The following is an 18,826-nucleotide window of genomic DNA, read 5'->3' on the forward strand; positions in this document are numbered from 1 at the left end:
ATCTCTTGTATTGATTGTGCCACTAAAAGTGGGCGTTTTTTTAGCGAGACATCAGCGGTATTTTCTAGACCAAAACTGGATATTTTAAGACAAACATGATCTTTCCTCATCATTACCAAGTGGTTTTTGTGCCTCAACATAACCACAAGTTAACCACAGTGTTGTAGAAATGTGAAGTTTCATCACATATGCTACATAATAAAGTACACATGTAACATATCCGTGGTTGGCATAAATGTACGGTGCCAACATTTATTCTGGCGACTGGGTTGTGGACATGTATAATCAGTACATAATTGAAATAAATGGAGTTTCTTTTGCTTTTCATCTAGCAGATGATGGTATCAAAAGTCCATGTGTACACTTAAGTACATTGAACCAACATCACAAAAGTGTCTGTGATGCCTACTGATATTATTTCAAACCCAATCAATAGCTTTGCCAGAAACCTTGATTAAGCCCTCTGCAGAGTTGATAATGATTCAGCGTACCATCCCTCTCTCCGAGACACAGAGCAGCTAAAGAAAATAATCTCCTAATGTGTATTGTGTCCATGCATAATGGACAAAGTGAGGAAATTGAATACTGCCTACTCAAAGGGGTGTTTGTGGCCCACGCAGGTCTGCAGCTCAGCTGATGCGCAGCAGATTGAGGGCTAAAGGTACAGGCACAAGATGACTGTGAGGCTTTGTGTTGTGAACATGTGTGTGCATGTGAATATATGATGATTTAACTTCATGATAACACTCAGCAGATAGCAGGGAGAGAGCCAATGAGCTATTCCGTACTACACAATTGAAATCTGTTCATTGATTTTTGTTGGACCTTATTTTCCCCCTACAGTCACAGGGCTGTTTCATAAAATGGTTAGAAATGCCTTTTAATGGCAGAGAAGAGGAAGACTGCGGTACTTACATCGGCTATAAAGAACACCTTGTGCCTCTGCCTAGTGCTCAATGGCTTAAGATTACAAATCCAAGGATAAGAGATGACTCAGCAACCCCCCCCTTTCTGGAGAAGAAAAAAAAACTCAGAGAGAGAATCTGAGAAAAAATATAATAATGCCATTTATCATGTGAAGCTGTGGGCTGTGAAGTAACTTAAAGAATTGCGCTGGTCAAATTGGCTGCATGAGAAATGATTGCAGGGCAGTACCCTAAACGCTGGATGCTTGGAAAAAGGTCATTTGATGACAAAGGGTACTGCTATGATTATCATTGTGGGCAACCAAGATCCCAACTGTGCAACAGTGAACAAGCTTGCATATTTCACAAATACAGTAGCTTACAAGCAATGTACATGGACCGTATTACCAAAACCGCCTTTGCTTGCTCAGTAGATGGCAGACTACAGCATATTAATTATGCCCCTCTTGCTCCAGACCTGTTGGGACATGCTAGCTAGAGTGTAAGGTAACTAGGAAGTGGTCCAGCTGCGTCTCAGGCCCAGACACTTATGAAGATGAAGTGCTAATCAGCAGGTCTGTTGGGTTTCCTAATTAAAAGAATGTACTTGGCACGCGCTGGCTATTTACACTACACTAAGACAGCATCAAATCACACTACTGGGACTGCGGAACAACAGGAAATTAGGTTTCTGTGACATGCACGGCTTGGAATGCACAACATTGTGGGGGAAAAAAGGGTTGCATGTAAAAAGCAGTTTAGTTGAAATTGCTGATGCTGACCTTATATGATGTTGCATCGCACACAAGCACACACACACGTGTTTCTAAGTTCTGGGATGCCTTGCGGTGATGAGCTGAGAGCACTATCCCTTAAATGAAAATCAATGAAAGCAGACAATCTCCCTCTCCCTGCAGTCAGTTTAAACAATACCTCAACGGACAGCAGCTCCACCTCACACTGCCAAGAAGACGTCAACCTTTCATTGTTTATGTGAGAAAGTAAAACACAGACAATGAGACAAAGATTAGAAATTAATTCAACTTGTGTTTGTGTGTGTGCATGGATTTATTTGATCAACGCAGCTCTTTTTTCCCGGCTTTCTGAACAATGTGGTGTCCATCTTTTAAATGCCTGTCTTCAGCACTGTCTAACTGGCCTTTGTTACAACACACAATGCACATGTTAGGGTTCTTTCAGACCTAGAGGTCACTTGCTGTGGTCCCAATCAGGGACTGATTTTGTTACAAAGATGCATAATTACCGTTCTCATGCATTGGATGTGCTGAATGTGCATATTAAGGCAGTACAGAAGGAGGTGTGCATTATTAATCCTACGGAACTGTAACATGCTCATGCTTGTTTACCACAAACAACACGTAATGCATGCAGCTGGTTTGGATCGAGGTCGGAACTCGTTCTCACCACAAACGAACCACACCAGAGTTCCTTTGTAACCGGACCAAGACCACCTCTTCAAGAAGGTCTCAGCCCAGTTGTTGGTGCGCACCCGAGTGTGAATGCTGTGTTCACATTACCAAACACACAGCACTAAGGGGGCAAATGAACTTGAGTACGACTGAACCGAACCACACAGGGCAGGTGTGAAAGCACCATTAATGGACACACTATCCTTGTAAATTCAAACTTTCCAGTTTCCCTGTTCTCATGATTTTTCTCAACATGCAGCTTGCACAGCAAAACCTTGAAACAACCCCTGTACAAAAGATCAGCCCATAAGTCACAAAGTGTGAACTAGAAGGGGAAAAAAGTGGCTAATGAACTGTGAAGTTGACTAAAAGAAATGATTCATGATTACCTACACCACAAAAAAATAGAATTAGGGACATGTCGCGGTCATGTAGTGGTAATGGCAGTCTGAGTCATTGTAAAACACTGTGAAGGGTAAATCATGTCCGGATCACAAACAGCAGAAAACTGCTGTAATGTTCACTGTTGCTGGAATTTTCAAGCAGGCTGCACTTTAACCACAAGCCAATGCGTTCAGCTGTTAAAGACAAAAGAAGTTTTCTGTTTTTTTTTTTTTTACAATTCAGTGTTGATTTGAATTTTAAAACAGAGATATCATCGACATGGAAGTTCACATTAAGTCTGCTGTAGATTCAGGCCGTAGAACACGAACAGCCCTCTGTTAAGAACAAAACAAAGGTGTTGCATTGGTGTGGGTGTGCTGACGGAAACTAGTGTTGAGTGCATCTACTCAAGTACTAAACTTACGTGTAGATTTCACATAATTATACTTCATGCAATCACTTCCATTTTATGCTACTTTACTAAAAAGGGAGATGTTGTATTGTGTACTTCCCTACATTCATTTCAGATATCACTACACTAGATACTTTGTAGACCAAACTTTTCCAGAACTTAGAAACATACAGTAAGATATAGATATGCAATATATTGTAAAACATAATAAGAAAATGTGATTAACTCTGATAGATGTATTATTAAACATACCAACAATTTATAAAATAGTTACACTATGATAAAACTAGAAAATAAATGCTGTTCACATCAATGTTTATTACAGAAATATTAACAAAAAAAGAACACTTGTACTTTAAAGTTAGATCTTAAATGCAGACTGTTTTTGTTGCAGTATTGCTACATTCACATAAGTAAAAAATTCGTAGCACTTCTTCCACCTGTGGAGAAGATGTAACACAATGAAGAAGTTTGAGTGACACATTCATGAGTTTGAGGGCTTATTGTGTGTCAAACTCTGAGCAGTTTATAACACTGTGGAAAGAAGTGAGACCATAAATCATTTCATCCTACCTTGACAGTTGCGAGATGAAGAGTGCAATTTTGCCATTCATGTTTCAGGGCATTTTACCTGGAATGTGCTCTGGCACATATTTGACTGGCCAATGCAGCGTGCTGCCAGATGAGGTTGCATAAGGTCGCTGCAAAGTAGACCAATTTTTTATTTATTTTTTCCTACATTTTTTTGACAAAGCCCCCTGTGCCAAATTGGTTGTCTCACTGAAATGACTGAGGTGTGTTTGGAATGTTGTTTTGCCGCAGTCCTGTTAGTGTTAAACAAGTAGCAAACTACAGGATCAGCTGACTCCTGTTATTGCTTTTTCAAAGTTATGACATGTCAGCGTATACTTTGTCTAAGTAGGTCAGCTGTGGATGACTGTAGCGCTATGCTGAGGTGCCGGATTTGTTATGACCTTAAAGAGGATGTCCCATAACTGTCTTCAGATCCTCCCCCCACCTTTTCACTCTTTTACCTCAGGCAAAGCACATACATGTGGAGGGTGGGTCAACGTTAAAATGTCAACTGAAAGCCCTTTGTTTGAAATAAGACCTAGGGGTATGCAACCATATATTGTTGATCTACTGTGAGTCTAAATGGTGTCTGTCTCTCTGCACTTCATCTTCTGCATTTTAACAGGTTTGCTTACATGTATGGAGCTTGTTTTTTCTACTGCTTCTTCTCTACTCATCACTATTACTACTGTGCATCCTATATATATATATATATATATATCTATATATATATATATATATATATATACACATACATACCTATATACCTATACCTCAGACTGCCTCCTCCAATCTCTGTTAGCTAGGCTATTCACCTCCATATTCTCAGAACTTCCAACCTTCATGCTCAGTAATCAGTGAAAAGGAACCGGCAGCCACCAGGTGCCACTCAGCTCTCTTCCAGATCTGGCCGCCTCGACAGCCACCGTCCCTCTCCACCATCACCTCCGCTGCCAATTCACTACTGCCAGACGCCAGCTTAGATTAGCTGCCCGCGGGCCTTTTTAACAGCCATTTGAAGGGCAGGCAGACGGTATTACAACCGGTGACTGGTTGTACCAGTTGGCTGTTCGCCTCGTGTCAGACTCCAAGGTGGAATTCAGAAATAGAAAATACACCTCTAGCAGCACCTTGGCGCAGAGCTGCACCTGAGTGTAAGTCCAAAACTTAACGAGGTGTGAGTGAAAATTTAGGAGTGGCAAAACAAACACGGGCAATATATAATGTGACAGAATATAGGCCGGTGTTTCATCCTGAGTGTTGTGTTTTGGAAAAGGGCTTCATTGTAAAACATGGATTTGATTAATTCTTTACACTGATTCAATGGAACAGCAGCGAAAGAGCATCATGTCTATTCTGGATGTTTAAATCTCCTCAGGGCGAGTCAAGACACCTTGTAAAGTTTATTTCTGCCTGGAGTAGTATTAATTTCTTGGCCACTTTTAGTTCATAATTTTCAATACCTCATGACACTTAATCACCTGCATGCACTTGACACAGAACCAACCCCTGCTTCCTTAATCACTGGTGTCCACCAGTAATTTATCGGGGTAGGTTGGGTTGGGCAGATAAGGGGTTAATAAAATAACAGGTGTAAATTTCTGTTTTTTATGGGAAATGTTTAAATATACTGTATACAAATACAATCTAATGTAAGTCAAATTGCACCGAATAAAAAATATACCCAGAGTACAAAGAAAACATGAAAGAAACTTGAAGTCTATTTGAAATAATACTGGACTATTCATGTAGCCTCTTCATTAGGGGTGTAAGAGAATATTGCTACACTTGAGTATCATGATATTATGGTTTGTGATACTCTATAGATTCTCAGAAACACTATGGATTTTTAATTAACCACTTCCATGCAAAGGTTTGTGGCAGTGGCTCATTTTGTGTTGTAAACACTCAACCTGCTGGATCCCTTGCTGTTGTTATCTATCTTCAGACATTTGACTCTTCCACTCCAACAACATACCGCTAGAACACGGGTCCATGAAACAGGCAGTAATAAAGTGTGCACCACTGGCTCCTAAAATTGGATTTTAAAGAAATCGCTATAAACCCTTTTAGGGCTGACATCACAATGACGTCAGTTTAAAATGTCATCTTGTTGTGTTATTGGGAGCCAGAATAGAAGGAGTCATGGCTCAAAACTTAAATTTGAGCACATACCAGCCAACACTGCCTGTCAGCGAAAACAAAGACAACTATGGTTAAATGCGATAAGACGAAAGGACTGGATGGAGGCAATCATCAAAAATAATCACAGGAAAAAAGTATTTCCTGTTGTAAGGATAAATAACGTCATGTGTATTAAGGGTTATCATGTCCACCTCAGAAATTACGGAGGTATTAAGAGGAATACTGGATTTCTCCGTAAGACTGACCTTTTTAGCGCGTTAGCTAACGTTAGCTTTGATAGCAAAACAAAACATAGGAAACCGTTCAAGTGTTGTCCTCCATTGTAAGATTGGCATAGTAATCAATCACAAAGCCGGCCATCCCACCTTCAGCAATCCTGTCAAATCATCCATCCACTGAGTGAGAGCATACGGGTCGGCCAGTCTGGTCCCGTTTGTCAGTGTTTATCTATTCAAGTAACATGCGCGGTCCCAGAGAGTGACTAACCTGACATGGTGCGTTCGTAAATTCAGTCTGATGCTCTACACTAAAATGAGAGCCCTGTTGATCGAACTGAGCTTTATATTTCTATATGAATTGACGAATGCTTTAGTTAACCATACATTCACCCCGCTCGGCTCTTTGCTGCTACGTCTCCCCAGACAGAGTGTTGAGAGTGTGCTCTGCCACTGCTAGAGTGCGGTGCTCTGAATAACCTAAGGGTACATTCCGACACTGCTCCAAATTTACGGTTGGTCCGGTCCGTGCCAGAGTGTGCTCTGGCACTTTGAATGAGTATTTCTGAACGCACCACTTGTATCATCTTCCTCCATTGTCTAAAACAAGCCAACAGAACTTACTAGCTAGTGCTGGCTAATGTTTGTGCAGAATTGTTTTGCCTCCAGCTCAGCCCCACCCACAAAAAAACATCATACTGTTGACTTACAGTAAAGGGTCTATTTAGCACTTTGCTTACAGTATTGCAATAGATCGCAGTATATTGAACTGTAACCTCTGTATTGTGATGTGTATCGCACTGCCAGATTCTTTCCAATACAGAACCATGAAAAACATACAGTATATCTGAGCATATCATAAAGGTACTCTATGCAGGATTGTGAGTTGCTGTTTGTAAACAAGCTCGCTAACCAAAGTTAAAGTGAAAGCTGACCCAAGATTCACTCTTGTTTGGCGTTTCACTTTACTATATTTGTGTTTTTTCAGGGCTGCGTCTCTTGGATGCCTGCTGCTGACAATCTGGCAGCCCAAGTGGTTTCTATCTAATACTAATATAATATAATAATAACATAACAATTTTGAATGCCTAACATTTACACTCACATGTATTAGGTATATTTTAATAAAGTATAGCATCTTTTTCATTTACTTTTTTACTTATTTGCCATCCCTTGTGTGCCTCAAAATTCATTTAGTGTGACTTGGTGATACTATCACCAGCAGATTGAAGGCTTGCTGAGCTGTCAGACGAAGGTCACTGAATGCGCATTTGCTGTTTCTGGTCCATTTACCAGAGAAAAAGCGAGGTGCCAACAAAAAAGAATTTCAGACAGTCTGAGACCTGGCAATTTCGGATGCATTGATAGTACACATCACACACACTTTGCAGCAGCTGCTTAGCAACCGTCACTGCAATAAAATGAATGAAGACACGTACTGTGTGCTGCACTGACCTGTGCTTTGACATTTTCTATTCATCTGCATTTTTAGTATGTATACAAAAAAAGTTTTGACTGATTAATTGAACAGCACAGCTCCAGATCTAAATTTAGACCATAAATATAGTACTTGGCAAAGTTAAATGTAACACCTTGGAGATGTATTTAACCTGCCTCTGAATGGATTCTAAGGCAACGAGAGAAGTTGAAGACAGTAAGAGCATTTGGAAAAGGCTCAGAGGAGGAAGTGAGGCTAATAGAAGTTTGTGTCTCTGGGAATTCCTCTGATGTTCCAGTGCAACAAAGTTTTGGACGCACACACACACACACACACCCCGACACACTGGCACGTACTCGCACACAACTTTCGGGAAGAAGTAATGTTTCCTTTGATGACTGCTTAAATTAGGCTTTAAATCTAGACCCCTTGAAATCTCACTTTTTGACTTTATGACCTTTGAGCTGCACTTGTCAGCAGCCTTCTTTAATGAAGCGGTTAAAAACTGACAGAGAAGGCAGATAATCAGACTGCTGCTCTGCTCCCTTTGTCCATTTCAACCCCTCAGTCGACTTTAATGGAAAGGCCAGAGGACGGAGGCACCCGAGCACACAGAAAACCCCTTTGTCCGTGAGCGCTGCACAACAATTTTTGAGATTTCATGGGTGCGGATCCAAGGGGTGTCACAATTTCAATTCTAAACCAAAAGTCGATCGAAATGAGCTCTCAAGTTTCATCATTGAAATCAAAAGCATGATCAGCGATTCTCTTTCCAGACACAACGGCCTTTGTCACAGTCAGAGATGATGGAGAAACAACAGAACTGGTTTGTTCCCAATTGACGGATAAAATAAGTAATTGATACTAAATTTTAATATATTACTTAAATTTGACCATATAGCCTTAGTAAATTGGGCAGTTATATTCCACTTAATACCATGTAAAGTGTCTTTTTAAAGAAGAACTTGAAATTGTTAATGACCTCTGTCAGGGTATAAACACAATAATCCATTAATCTTTATGAATGAAGACTCGATAGTTGAAAAATGGCGTCGCATTCAGTGCTGAAACTGAATCATGGATTTTGACAATCATGATACCACTAGCGGATTCATGGTGTGAAACTCCCATTACATCTCTATAATTATATTCCCACTGTGATCTCTAGTCTATGTGACCTTTTCTCTTCCTCTTCTTGTCTTTGGCCATACGAGCAGTCTAGCTGGATTGAGTCAATACTCTGCAGGACTGCGATCACAAAGTGAGCATACTCGCAATGGCCACAATACAAACAATGTCCAATGTTACATTCTGGCAGAGTTAAATAATATGAGTCATATTTAAAAAAAAGCTAACTGCAGCCATTGTGTCTGTGCATTTCTGAGCAGCTATTCCTGACGTGTGTAAATTACAGTGGAGAGGCCTGGATATTGTTGCTGGAGGCAATATAAGTGCCACCCTCCCAATGGCTATAAGCGGGCTTCAGTGGGGGCAGGTGTTTTGGAAAGTGTCAGCGCATGAGAAAAATGGAAGTGCTCAGCAGAGACCACTCCACACATGCACCCACACCCACACACACACCTTCACATTCTCCCTTATTTTATTGTTCTTTTGTTCATGTCCGTCTCTCCCTCCTCTCCCCCTTTCCCTGTATGATTTTCTCTCGTTAATCAGAATACATTTGCAAGCAACACAATGTCCTCAGGCAATCTCTCACCTCTTCCTCCTCCTCCTCCTCCTCCTGGTGCTCTTCACCTTTTTTCCCCCTGATTTTTCTCTCTCCTTTCCTGTCTCCTCTTCCCTCCTAAGCCTATTTTTTCTGGATGCCCTGCTTGACTTCTTTGCGCTGACCTTCCTATTTAAACCAGCCCACATACCAGGCTTCACCCAGCTAGTGACATCATTGCCAGTTAATGTGCAGAAGCAGCACCTGTCTCCATAATGATACAGTGCTCACTGCTTACGTTTGTTTCCCCTCTCCTTCCCTGTCTCTCTGTCTCGCTCTTACTGCAGACCTGAGATGAATCTGCTGATAACACAGCCCCTCACTTCCCTGTTCTCATTGGGATGAAACTTGCGGTGATGTACGTGGCCTTGGCCACTGCAGGGGTTGTCGGTGCGTGCGTATGTGTTTTCCCTGAGTCTGCACAATTGCAGCACCCAGGAAACAACCACAGACCTCATGCAGCAGCTGGTTTGTGCTGAAGGAGAGTGTGTGTGTGTGTGTGTGTGTGTGTGTGTGTGTGTGTGTGTGTGTGTGTGTGCAAATACCAACATGTTAATTAAAGAATGTGTGCATAACCTCACCTCGAGTGCAGTGTCTGCTCTCTTGACTTCCAAATGACTCCCAAAATCTAAAAAATCTTTCAGCATATTTTGCAGTTTCATCCACTGAACACAAAAAGCTGACCCCAGATCAGCAGTGAAAGGTCTTTTACTTAAGTGAATATAGTAATACCACAATGAAAGGGAAAAAAACATGCCAGTGCAAGTAAAAAGATGTGAAATTCAACAGTATATGCTTAAAGGAACTGTCCTAGATATACTGTGACAATGTCAGCTGTTCATATTAAATGTGTCCGAAGTTTTAAATAAAGAGTTAAACTTGAGTAAAAGTAATCCCTGAGAGCTGAAACCTCCGGCTCAGATCGGTCTAAATACTCTGTTACAAATGTTTTTTTTCTACTTTGGCTACATGCTGACATCAGATTGTGACAGATTTCTTTATACGGTCATCTAGGGTGACCATATTTTGATTTCCAAAAAAGAGGACACTCGACCCGGCCATGAGATAGCCTACTTAAATTATACTCGCAGTTTACTCAAAGATGCCTTATCATTTTAATATATTTAAAGTTTATATGTATGGATAGAAAATTCAGTTATATTACAAAATAATATCTCTCAAAGACAGAAATTCAGATAGGCCCCTATAGATAGGGGACACACACACACACACACACACACACACACACACACACACACACAGGAAAACTGGACATTATCATCAATTTATAAACACCCCCCCGGATGCCCCGTGGACATGTCCGGGCAAAAGAGGACGTTTGGTCAGCCTATGGTCATCTGCTCCAGGCACATTACTGCAAGTGTTTACATTACATAGCCTATACTGCTACATGTAGCTACATGGTAATGTCAGGGAAACTTGTAATCTTGGTTCCCGATGTTTTGAAATTCTCCCTGATTTTGGGTCATATTCCTGCTGGAACAGGTCTGGTTGAGTTTAGAAGCTTTTATTGTTGATTTTTCATGGTAGAAAGTGTCACTATTCTCTGTTACAGAGACGCAAAGACACGGAAGACCTGGACACGGTGACCAATCAGAACAGACTTGGGTTTTTCGGGAGAAGGACTTAAAGAGACAGGAGCTAAAACAAAGTGTTTCAGACCACAGGTGTATACAGATGTTCAAGCACAAACAGTATGAGGGAAAAAAATGTGAGTTTTGAGCATTAAAGCATGTAAACATGTTCTAGTAGAAACCCAAAAATACAAGTATGGACCTGAAAATGAGCATAATTGGTCAGTTTTAATAGTACTTGTAAAGTATTTGCAGAAAAATGTGCCAATAATATCCAAAACCAATGCAAAATGGCCCCATTCAGAGTGTTACCATATATATTATTGTAATATTACTGATTCATTGACATGACACTTTAACAAGTGAGCAGTTTAATCTATAACAACGCAAAGTTTATAAATGTATATATGTTTGATGTGTAAAATCTTCAACTGAAAGCAACCTTAGCTGTCAGATAAATGTAGTTAAGAGTTCAATATTTCCCCCAGAAATGTTGTGTATGCATGATCATGAAATGAAAAAACTCAAGTAGAATACAAGTATCTCAAAGTTGTTCCTAAATACAATACATATGAGGCACTGATCTGCAGCAGTGTCATATAACTAACACACATTGTTCCCTCTTCTTTGAACAATGACTTGTGAGCTGTTTCAGTATCATCACGACATCGACAGACGCTAATAGGAGAGAAGAGAGAACTGGCAGCCAAATAGACCCCTAAGCAGGACACTCTAATGAGGAAAGGGCCCCTGGGGGCTCCTTGGGTGACACTAGAGATCTATACTGGAGCTGGCAGTCGTACAGGATCCACAATTGAAGAGATGCGTTTGTACTGGTGCCATCGTTAGCCACTTTGATCGTCTCTACAAGACTCCAACTCCTTGAAAAAAGCTTTTGTCTTGAAAGGGCTGGAAACAGACGACAGATAAACGCCTGTAACTATGTTTGTGTGGAGAGCTGATGACGCCTATGTGGGAACCGTCTGACCACCCAGTTAGATAAGAGTCTGGTGATAAATAAAGGCTTTAACGTTTACAGGCTGCTTTTTGAGGGGATAGGTCATGGTGACGCAAGTGGCTGAGAACTAACGGCAGAATTGTAAACACAGATGAATATAGAGCTTGATAGTAGATTGTTGACGGAGTCATATTGACCAATGACCATTCAGACTGTCCTCAGAAGAACCAAGAGAATGTCTCGACTAGCAGCACGCCATGACACACTGTACAGACAAAGGTAACTACTGAGTCAGCTCACTGGATTAAAACATTTTTTCTAATAAATTTACATCAATTTCAAATCCATAAAATGTAAACAGGTGGTGCAGGAGGCCTAAAGGTACTGTATGTAAAATTATAATGTGGTTGTAGTAGAGCTCACCAATTATAATGATAAACTTTGGGTTTAAATTGACCATTCAAACAACTTCAAAACTTTGACTTGCCCCTGTGTTTAACAGGATTGTATTGTGGTAGATTCTTATGTAGTGTACTCTCAAATGTTGTAAAGAGTCCTCTTTACAAATGTTATTTTATGTGAAGGGTTTGTTTTGTGCATGGAGAATAAAACACGGTATAATGGTTCAACCAGACTGACAAGTGAAAAGGCATAAAGAGACAGAGATCCCTCTGAGCAACAGTTCAATAAGAACAGAAGATATAACCAGTCATTAGTAAAACAAATTGGAAGTTTGGTATCAAAATATGAGCAGATTTAAATAGGAACAGGTTCCCGTTTCAGTGTCAAGTGCACAATAATGTCTATAACAAGGTGCAATTAACAGGCGCGTTGCTTCAGCAAGGCTATTGTTGAAAATTCACAATATAAACACAAGGTTATTCGAGGCTAGACTGCAGAGGGCCCACAGAAGAAGGAAACTCAAAATATTTAAAGCTCACCTGCACTGTTGTGGTTCAATAATGATCAAGGGTCACTTATGCTTTTGTGAAGTAGAAAATAAATTCAAAATTGAAGGCTATGTGGGGGAAAAACTGTTCTTACTGTATATCACCCCTGTCATGTAATACTTCCAACACTTAAACCAACTGAATAAAACTTAGATTGCTGACACCATATTGACTTGTTACATTCTTCTTACAAACCCAGTTTATGTAGAACAGCTTCAGCCAGGACCATTATTACGTCACTGTGTTATTACTGTGCTGCAATGAGAGTTATAATTTCTGCCCTGCTGGTCCATCCAAGCATGCAACAAGTGGCCAAATTGCCAAAGTACAAATTGCACATAAACACAAACAAACAGTTGTCAGTAATTGTTGTGTTCCTGGTTCACCGCTAACGTGCACGCAGACTAAATTAAGAAGCAGCTTTTGCCTGATTAGTTGTAAAAATGTCTGTGATTTTTTTTTTTTAAATCCAAGACTTGCTGGGTTCATAAGCAGCCAGATGTAACCTGGATTGGTAGCAACAGTCCTCCTTAGTGTAGCTGCAATATCCTGTGTGATGGAGGCCCATTGCTACAACAACAGGTGCAAGCAGCAAATGCTGAGGAGGGAGAGGGATTGATGCAGAGGGGCTACAATTAGCTCCTATTGCTCTCATGTATTGTGTATTTGCAGGTACTGGCACTATAGGAAAATCTTTAACAGCTGTGGTCCAACAGGTCCTACCTTTGTCCAGAGAAGCATCCGGGGAGTTGAAGTCCATTAGACTGCTGATTTCAGTCTTGTAGCAGAGTTCAGTGGCCGGCGGCTTCTGCCTCTGGTGAGCAGAGGGATCTGTGACAAAAACAAATTACAAACAAGTGTGATTTAACAGACAACAAGAAAGACAACAAAGATAGACAGTGGAATACATCGGTGTTCTTGAGCTCAAGCATGTGTATTAAGGTCATGTAATAATTTGAAAGTGGTATGAAATTAAAGGAAATGACCCCTTTGACATTTTAAATACATCTCTCACTGATTATTATTAGCTTAAATTGTGCCTCTGAGTGCAGATTATGTTTGATGATGCATGTAGAAGAGCAACTGGAGCTGTAAAATGAGTTCCCAACAATCATGCAAAATACCTAAGGAGACAGCAATAGCAAAATGAGAAAGAGAGAAAAGGCCTGTGTTCACCCAAACTGCATGATAAATTCCTCATCAGTGTAAGTTTGCCTCTCTGCACAGAATGCATGAGGAAACAAGATGATTAATGCAGCCCACCACACATTCCTCTCAATTCACACAAAATGAACTTTTACTCCTCACTTCTTACACTGTACTAACTCCACAGTAGTTTACCATTCATCAACACAGCTACTGTCTCCGGGGAGAGTGTGAACACCCCGCTGTAGCAAAAGCATCCAATCTTAAACACAAGCAGGCGCACAAACACAGTTGCAACTTTGAGAGACTGCTGCATGTAAATATTAGCATTTTTATGACCAAAGTGTGATTTGATTTCTGGTGAGGTTCAGTGGTTTCTAATATAGTTCTGGCCTGCCTCACCAGTGGCATGTAGTGAATGCATATTGAGTGCTTTGCTCCAGGTCAGCTCACATAAAAGTTTTTTTTTTTTTGCTGAAATGACTTTGTCACCTTCAACATGTGCAGTCCATTTCTGCTGTCCTCCCTTCCCAGCCCACGGACGCATTTATTCCAAAGTAAAATGTCCAAAAGGTCACAAGTGCCACTTTTTAAATAAAAGTAGTCTTTGGCTGGCAAAAAACTGATAAAATGTTCAAGGATTTAAGATTCAGCTTTGCTCACACACAGTTGAATTCACTTTGCAGCAAACTACAGCTCTTCCACTTCACTCTGCAACCTCTGCTCCTCTCTGGCCTCCTCCTCCTTCTCCTCATCCTCTTTCCCGTTCATTCTGCCATGAGTCCACCACCCACCTACTAAGATGCTGTTACTGGTTGAATTATTTGCAGTAATTGAGCACAGATGTGTCTGGGTGAAGAGCTCCAGGTCTCAGGGTTGTGCTGTCATTATGGTGAGATTAGTCATCACGCTTGTCGAGATGGACTTTATGCGGCCACAAATAACAGCTTGGCAGCCTGTCCCCACCTAAAGTGATTGGTAACAGTGCACGAAGGCTGTTTTTTTTCAAACTGTGCATAACACTTTGCCACCCAACACCTTGCACATCTATAATTTTTCAAACTTGCCCACAGTGCAGCCTTTGGCACCAGGAACACAGATGTCACTTTTTTGAATAATGTTAAAATTCACAGTGCGTACTTATCTGCTAGCTACAAGCTGCTGCTGCCCAGTGGCCTCATGAAAATGTTTTATCTTCCCTGCATCGTGCCCTTGACAGGCCCTCACCAACATTTCAAAACTTACCAAGGGAAAAAGGGATGAGTGGGATAGTGTGGAATAAATGCAAAGGAATAAGTAAGTCATTACGGTCGCATGAAGGGGACGGAGGAGGGAAAACTGATATGGAGGAGAGCTGGGGAATATGTCACAGAGCAAGCTCGGGTTTGACTTGACAATTTGTCTTCTGTACATGCAATCACGTTGCAGAGATGCCCTTGAGCAAGGCACTGAACCCCCAACTGCTCAGAGCACCTGACTATGACAGCCCCATCACTCTGACAGCAGTAATGTATGCTTACAGGTCCTGTGCGTGCACAAGAATGAAAAAAAAAGTCCCAAAAGAGGGATTAATAAAGTACTTTTTCTTCAAATGACAGTAAAGAGCTTGACTTGATGCATTATTAAACTCTACATTGTCTTTGGAAGTTTTTATTTACTCTAATTTTAGATGCGTTTAAGCTTCAGCAATTTCATAGTGTCTGGCTCTCTCATTTTTTTCTACATTAAGTAAATCTTCAAAGCTTCCCTATAAAATGCTCAGTCACACTGTTGCATCAGGAACATTAATTGAATTGGCCTATTAAACCTCAAAAAAATGAAAGCTGCACATATATTTCAGTGCAACACGTTTTCTTGTCAGCACCTGTTGATGCTGCCTGCACATGATTAATGTGCCATGTAAGTGACATAAATGTGATACAATAATCTATTAAAGGTCCAGTGTGTAGGGTTTTGGGAAATCTAATGGCAGAAATAGAATATAATATTTACAACTAGAGCACTTGGAGAGTGCAGACCTCCGCCAAGCAGCTCGGATTTCCCGCCATTTTATTATTTCATCCACTTCGCTTCAACCGATCACCACCAAAATTTTTAGAAATACTCATTCCAAGAGCCGGAGCACACTCTGGCACAAACTGGACTGTTCGGGACCAGACTGGCCGACCCGTATGCTCTCACTCAGTGGATGGACAATTTGACAGGATTGCTGAAAGTGGGATGGCCGGCTTTGGTTGATTACAATGCCAATCTTACAATGGAGGACGACACTTGAACGGTTTCATCCAGTTTGTTTTGCTATCGAAGCTAACATTAGCTAATGCGCTAAACAGTTAGCATTACAGAGAAATCCAATATTCCTCCTAATACCTTTCCAATTTCTGATTAGGTGGACATGATATCCCTTAATACACATAACATTATTCATTCCTATAACAATACATTTTCCCTAATGCACATGTGAGCATTTTTGATGATCGCCTCCGTCCAGTCCTTTTATCTTATTGCATTTAACCCTAGTTGTCTTTATCTTTGTTGACAGGCAGTGGCGGCTGATACGTCATAAATTTTTGAGCCATGACTCCTTCTATTCTAGCACCCAGTAACACATCAAGATGACATTTTAAGACTCCTATGTAGCCTACAGCCCTGTGGTGATGAGTTGTGTTTTGCCTCAAGCTAACAAACTGATGGGAACTGCCAGTTGGTCCGACAGCCCATTGGTCCGACATCCCATTGTTCCGACCATATTAAACCCATTGTTCTGAAGTCCTGTTGTTCCGAAATCATCATGATGCCCTGTGGTTAAGGTCTGGTTAGGTTTAGGCACAAAAACCACTTGGTTAGGGTCAGGAAAAGATCATGGTGTGGGTTAAAATGAAAAAAAAAGTAACAAACACATAAGCCGTGAGCCTGCTTCGCCTCAAGCCTTTCCCAGCTGACCCAGAGCCGGTCGCGGCGCACCATCAAGGTAGAAATACGCCCGCCGGGAGCCATTCAGCACTGCGGACCGTCGGACTAATGGGATGTCGGACCAATGGGCTGTCGGACCAATGACATGGACCCCAAACTGACATCATTGTGACATCGGTCCTAAAAGGGTATATAATCACCTGAAAATAAGAATCATTGTGTTTTCTTTAGAATGAGCCATGTATATCTACATACTATAAGGAGCAGGTCCTCTTCCACAGGGCCTGGCATGTTGTTCTAGAGTAGCCCAGAACAGACAAACCAAACATTGGCTCTAGATAGGGCTGTTCATGTTTTGGCATTTTCGTGTTGGCCACCATAGCTCTCCTACTTTGCAAAAGCTATAGGTTTCAGTTCTGCAACTTTACTGCTTGTTGCCACTAAATCCTACACACCTGAGCTTTAAGACATTGGTTGATCATGTAATAACAGTTTTGCACATGACTCTTAATTTTGAAAGAGATTTCCCGCAAAAACAATCCAGATCATGATGTGGATACAGTAAGGGCATGTCCATAGAGTCAGGATTATGGAGGGATGGATGTTTTTCTGTGCTGCAGCTTTACTTTGTGTTAAATTGTTTTTTCACTGAAATCTTACAAGTTTAAGATACAACAAGCAGGAAGAAATCATTATCACTTGCTGGGCTGCAAAGAATTTTTAATGATTTTTGTTCCCTGGTAAACAAATTGGATGTTTTTTTAAGAGTTAGAGGTGCAGAGAGAGAGAGAATGGTCAGGCTGCTGTTGTTATTATTGCCTCAGCTTTCAGACGTTGTGTGTTTGTGTGAGTTGGCCATGAAAATAGTATTTTTGTTGTTGTTTTAGCTACACTGAGTTATCAAGCTGGTAATTGTAATGTTTTCTGGGTCACTGTTGATGCCTCTGAATCAATGTCCTTTTCAACACAGTGAATATTTGGGTCTGGTGAGGTCCAAGTGCCTCATATTGATCCTTTAGTCTTTATCTCAGCACACTAAAGTCACAGAAACACTGCAGACAGTGACACACAGAGCAAATAGACAGACGGCAGGAGGGAGAAAAAGACTGGATGAGATACCAGGGACCGATAATATAGAGGAGTTGTAGAAACAATCTAACACATAATCTCTTTTGTTGCTCTGGCTCTCTGCATTTGCTACCTGCTACGCTGCACCGTGAATGAGGGTGAAGCTTTCAATAAACCTTTACTTTTGCTTGTTGTATAAATCATGTTTGGGGTGATCTATTAAGGATTTCAGATAAGAGCATCATTTCCTCTCTCTGCTTCCATCTCCTCTCTGTTCTTTCCTCATTTCCTCACATGCCAGCCGGAATAATATCTGACAAACACACAAGCTCACCTTTCATCTCACTGCAAGTGTCGATGTCTGCTGCACAGTTTCTATTTGGCATAAAATTAGAGAATCTGTATGTTTACAGAGCCGAAAACAATGCATACATTAGTATACATGGTCATTAAAATAAGACATGGAAATACAGCAGATTGGTATGGAGAGATCATTTCATTAAAATCCTGGGTACTGAATAATATCATCAAATTTCAGTTATCTGCCTCGCTTTTAAGCTGCGAAGAAAGCAGAAGGCTTGTGGGGAATAATTTAATGTTCACATCACTTTTATCAGCCCTCACTGTTTCCTCACATTAAGTTGTATTTGCTTTTTGTCTCTGTGGAAAGTTTTATACACACACAACAGCACTGAAGGCATGGGTTGTAATATTCTTGCAAGATATATAGCGTTCATAAGAAAGCAATGAACTGCGCTGCAGCAGAAAACTTTTTATCTTAGATGCTGATGAGAATTTATCACACTGTATGGCTGGGTTCCATTTTCCCCACCATCAAACTTCCTCAACTTGTCAATAATAAGTGGTTTAACCAGCCGAGCACACCACTGATGGAAAAGGTAATTCTGCTGTGATGACATGAATAATGATTTGGCCCAGAGACTACAACAACTGCTGTACCCCATGTG

General features: G+C 40.9%; 2 protein-coding genes across 6 annotated transcripts in view; both read right to left on the reverse strand.

The window, feature by feature from the left end:
• The window catches only part of LOC126403604 (chymotrypsin-like elastase family member 2A), a 130,580-nt gene that overhangs the window by 99,428 nt on the left and 12,326 nt on the right, over positions 1–18,826 (reverse strand). The window lies entirely within an intron of this gene.
• Positions 1–18,826, reverse strand: part of LOC126403600 (kazrin-like) — a 154,899-nt gene that overhangs the window by 50,565 nt on the left and 85,508 nt on the right. For all 5 annotated transcript variants that reach the window (XM_050066366.1, XM_050066365.1, XM_050066364.1 and 2 more), the window contains exon 2: positions 13,455–13,562. In XM_050066366.1, the coding sequence (XP_049922323.1) occupies positions 13,455–13,562 (108 nt within the window). The remainder of the gene's footprint in view (positions 1–13,454; positions 13,563–18,826) is intronic.

This window comes from Epinephelus moara, chromosome 16 (assembly GCF_006386435.1).
Source record: "Epinephelus moara isolate mb chromosome 16, YSFRI_EMoa_1.0, whole genome shotgun sequence".
Lineage (NCBI taxonomy): Eukaryota > Metazoa > Chordata > Actinopteri > Perciformes > Serranidae > Epinephelus > Epinephelus moara.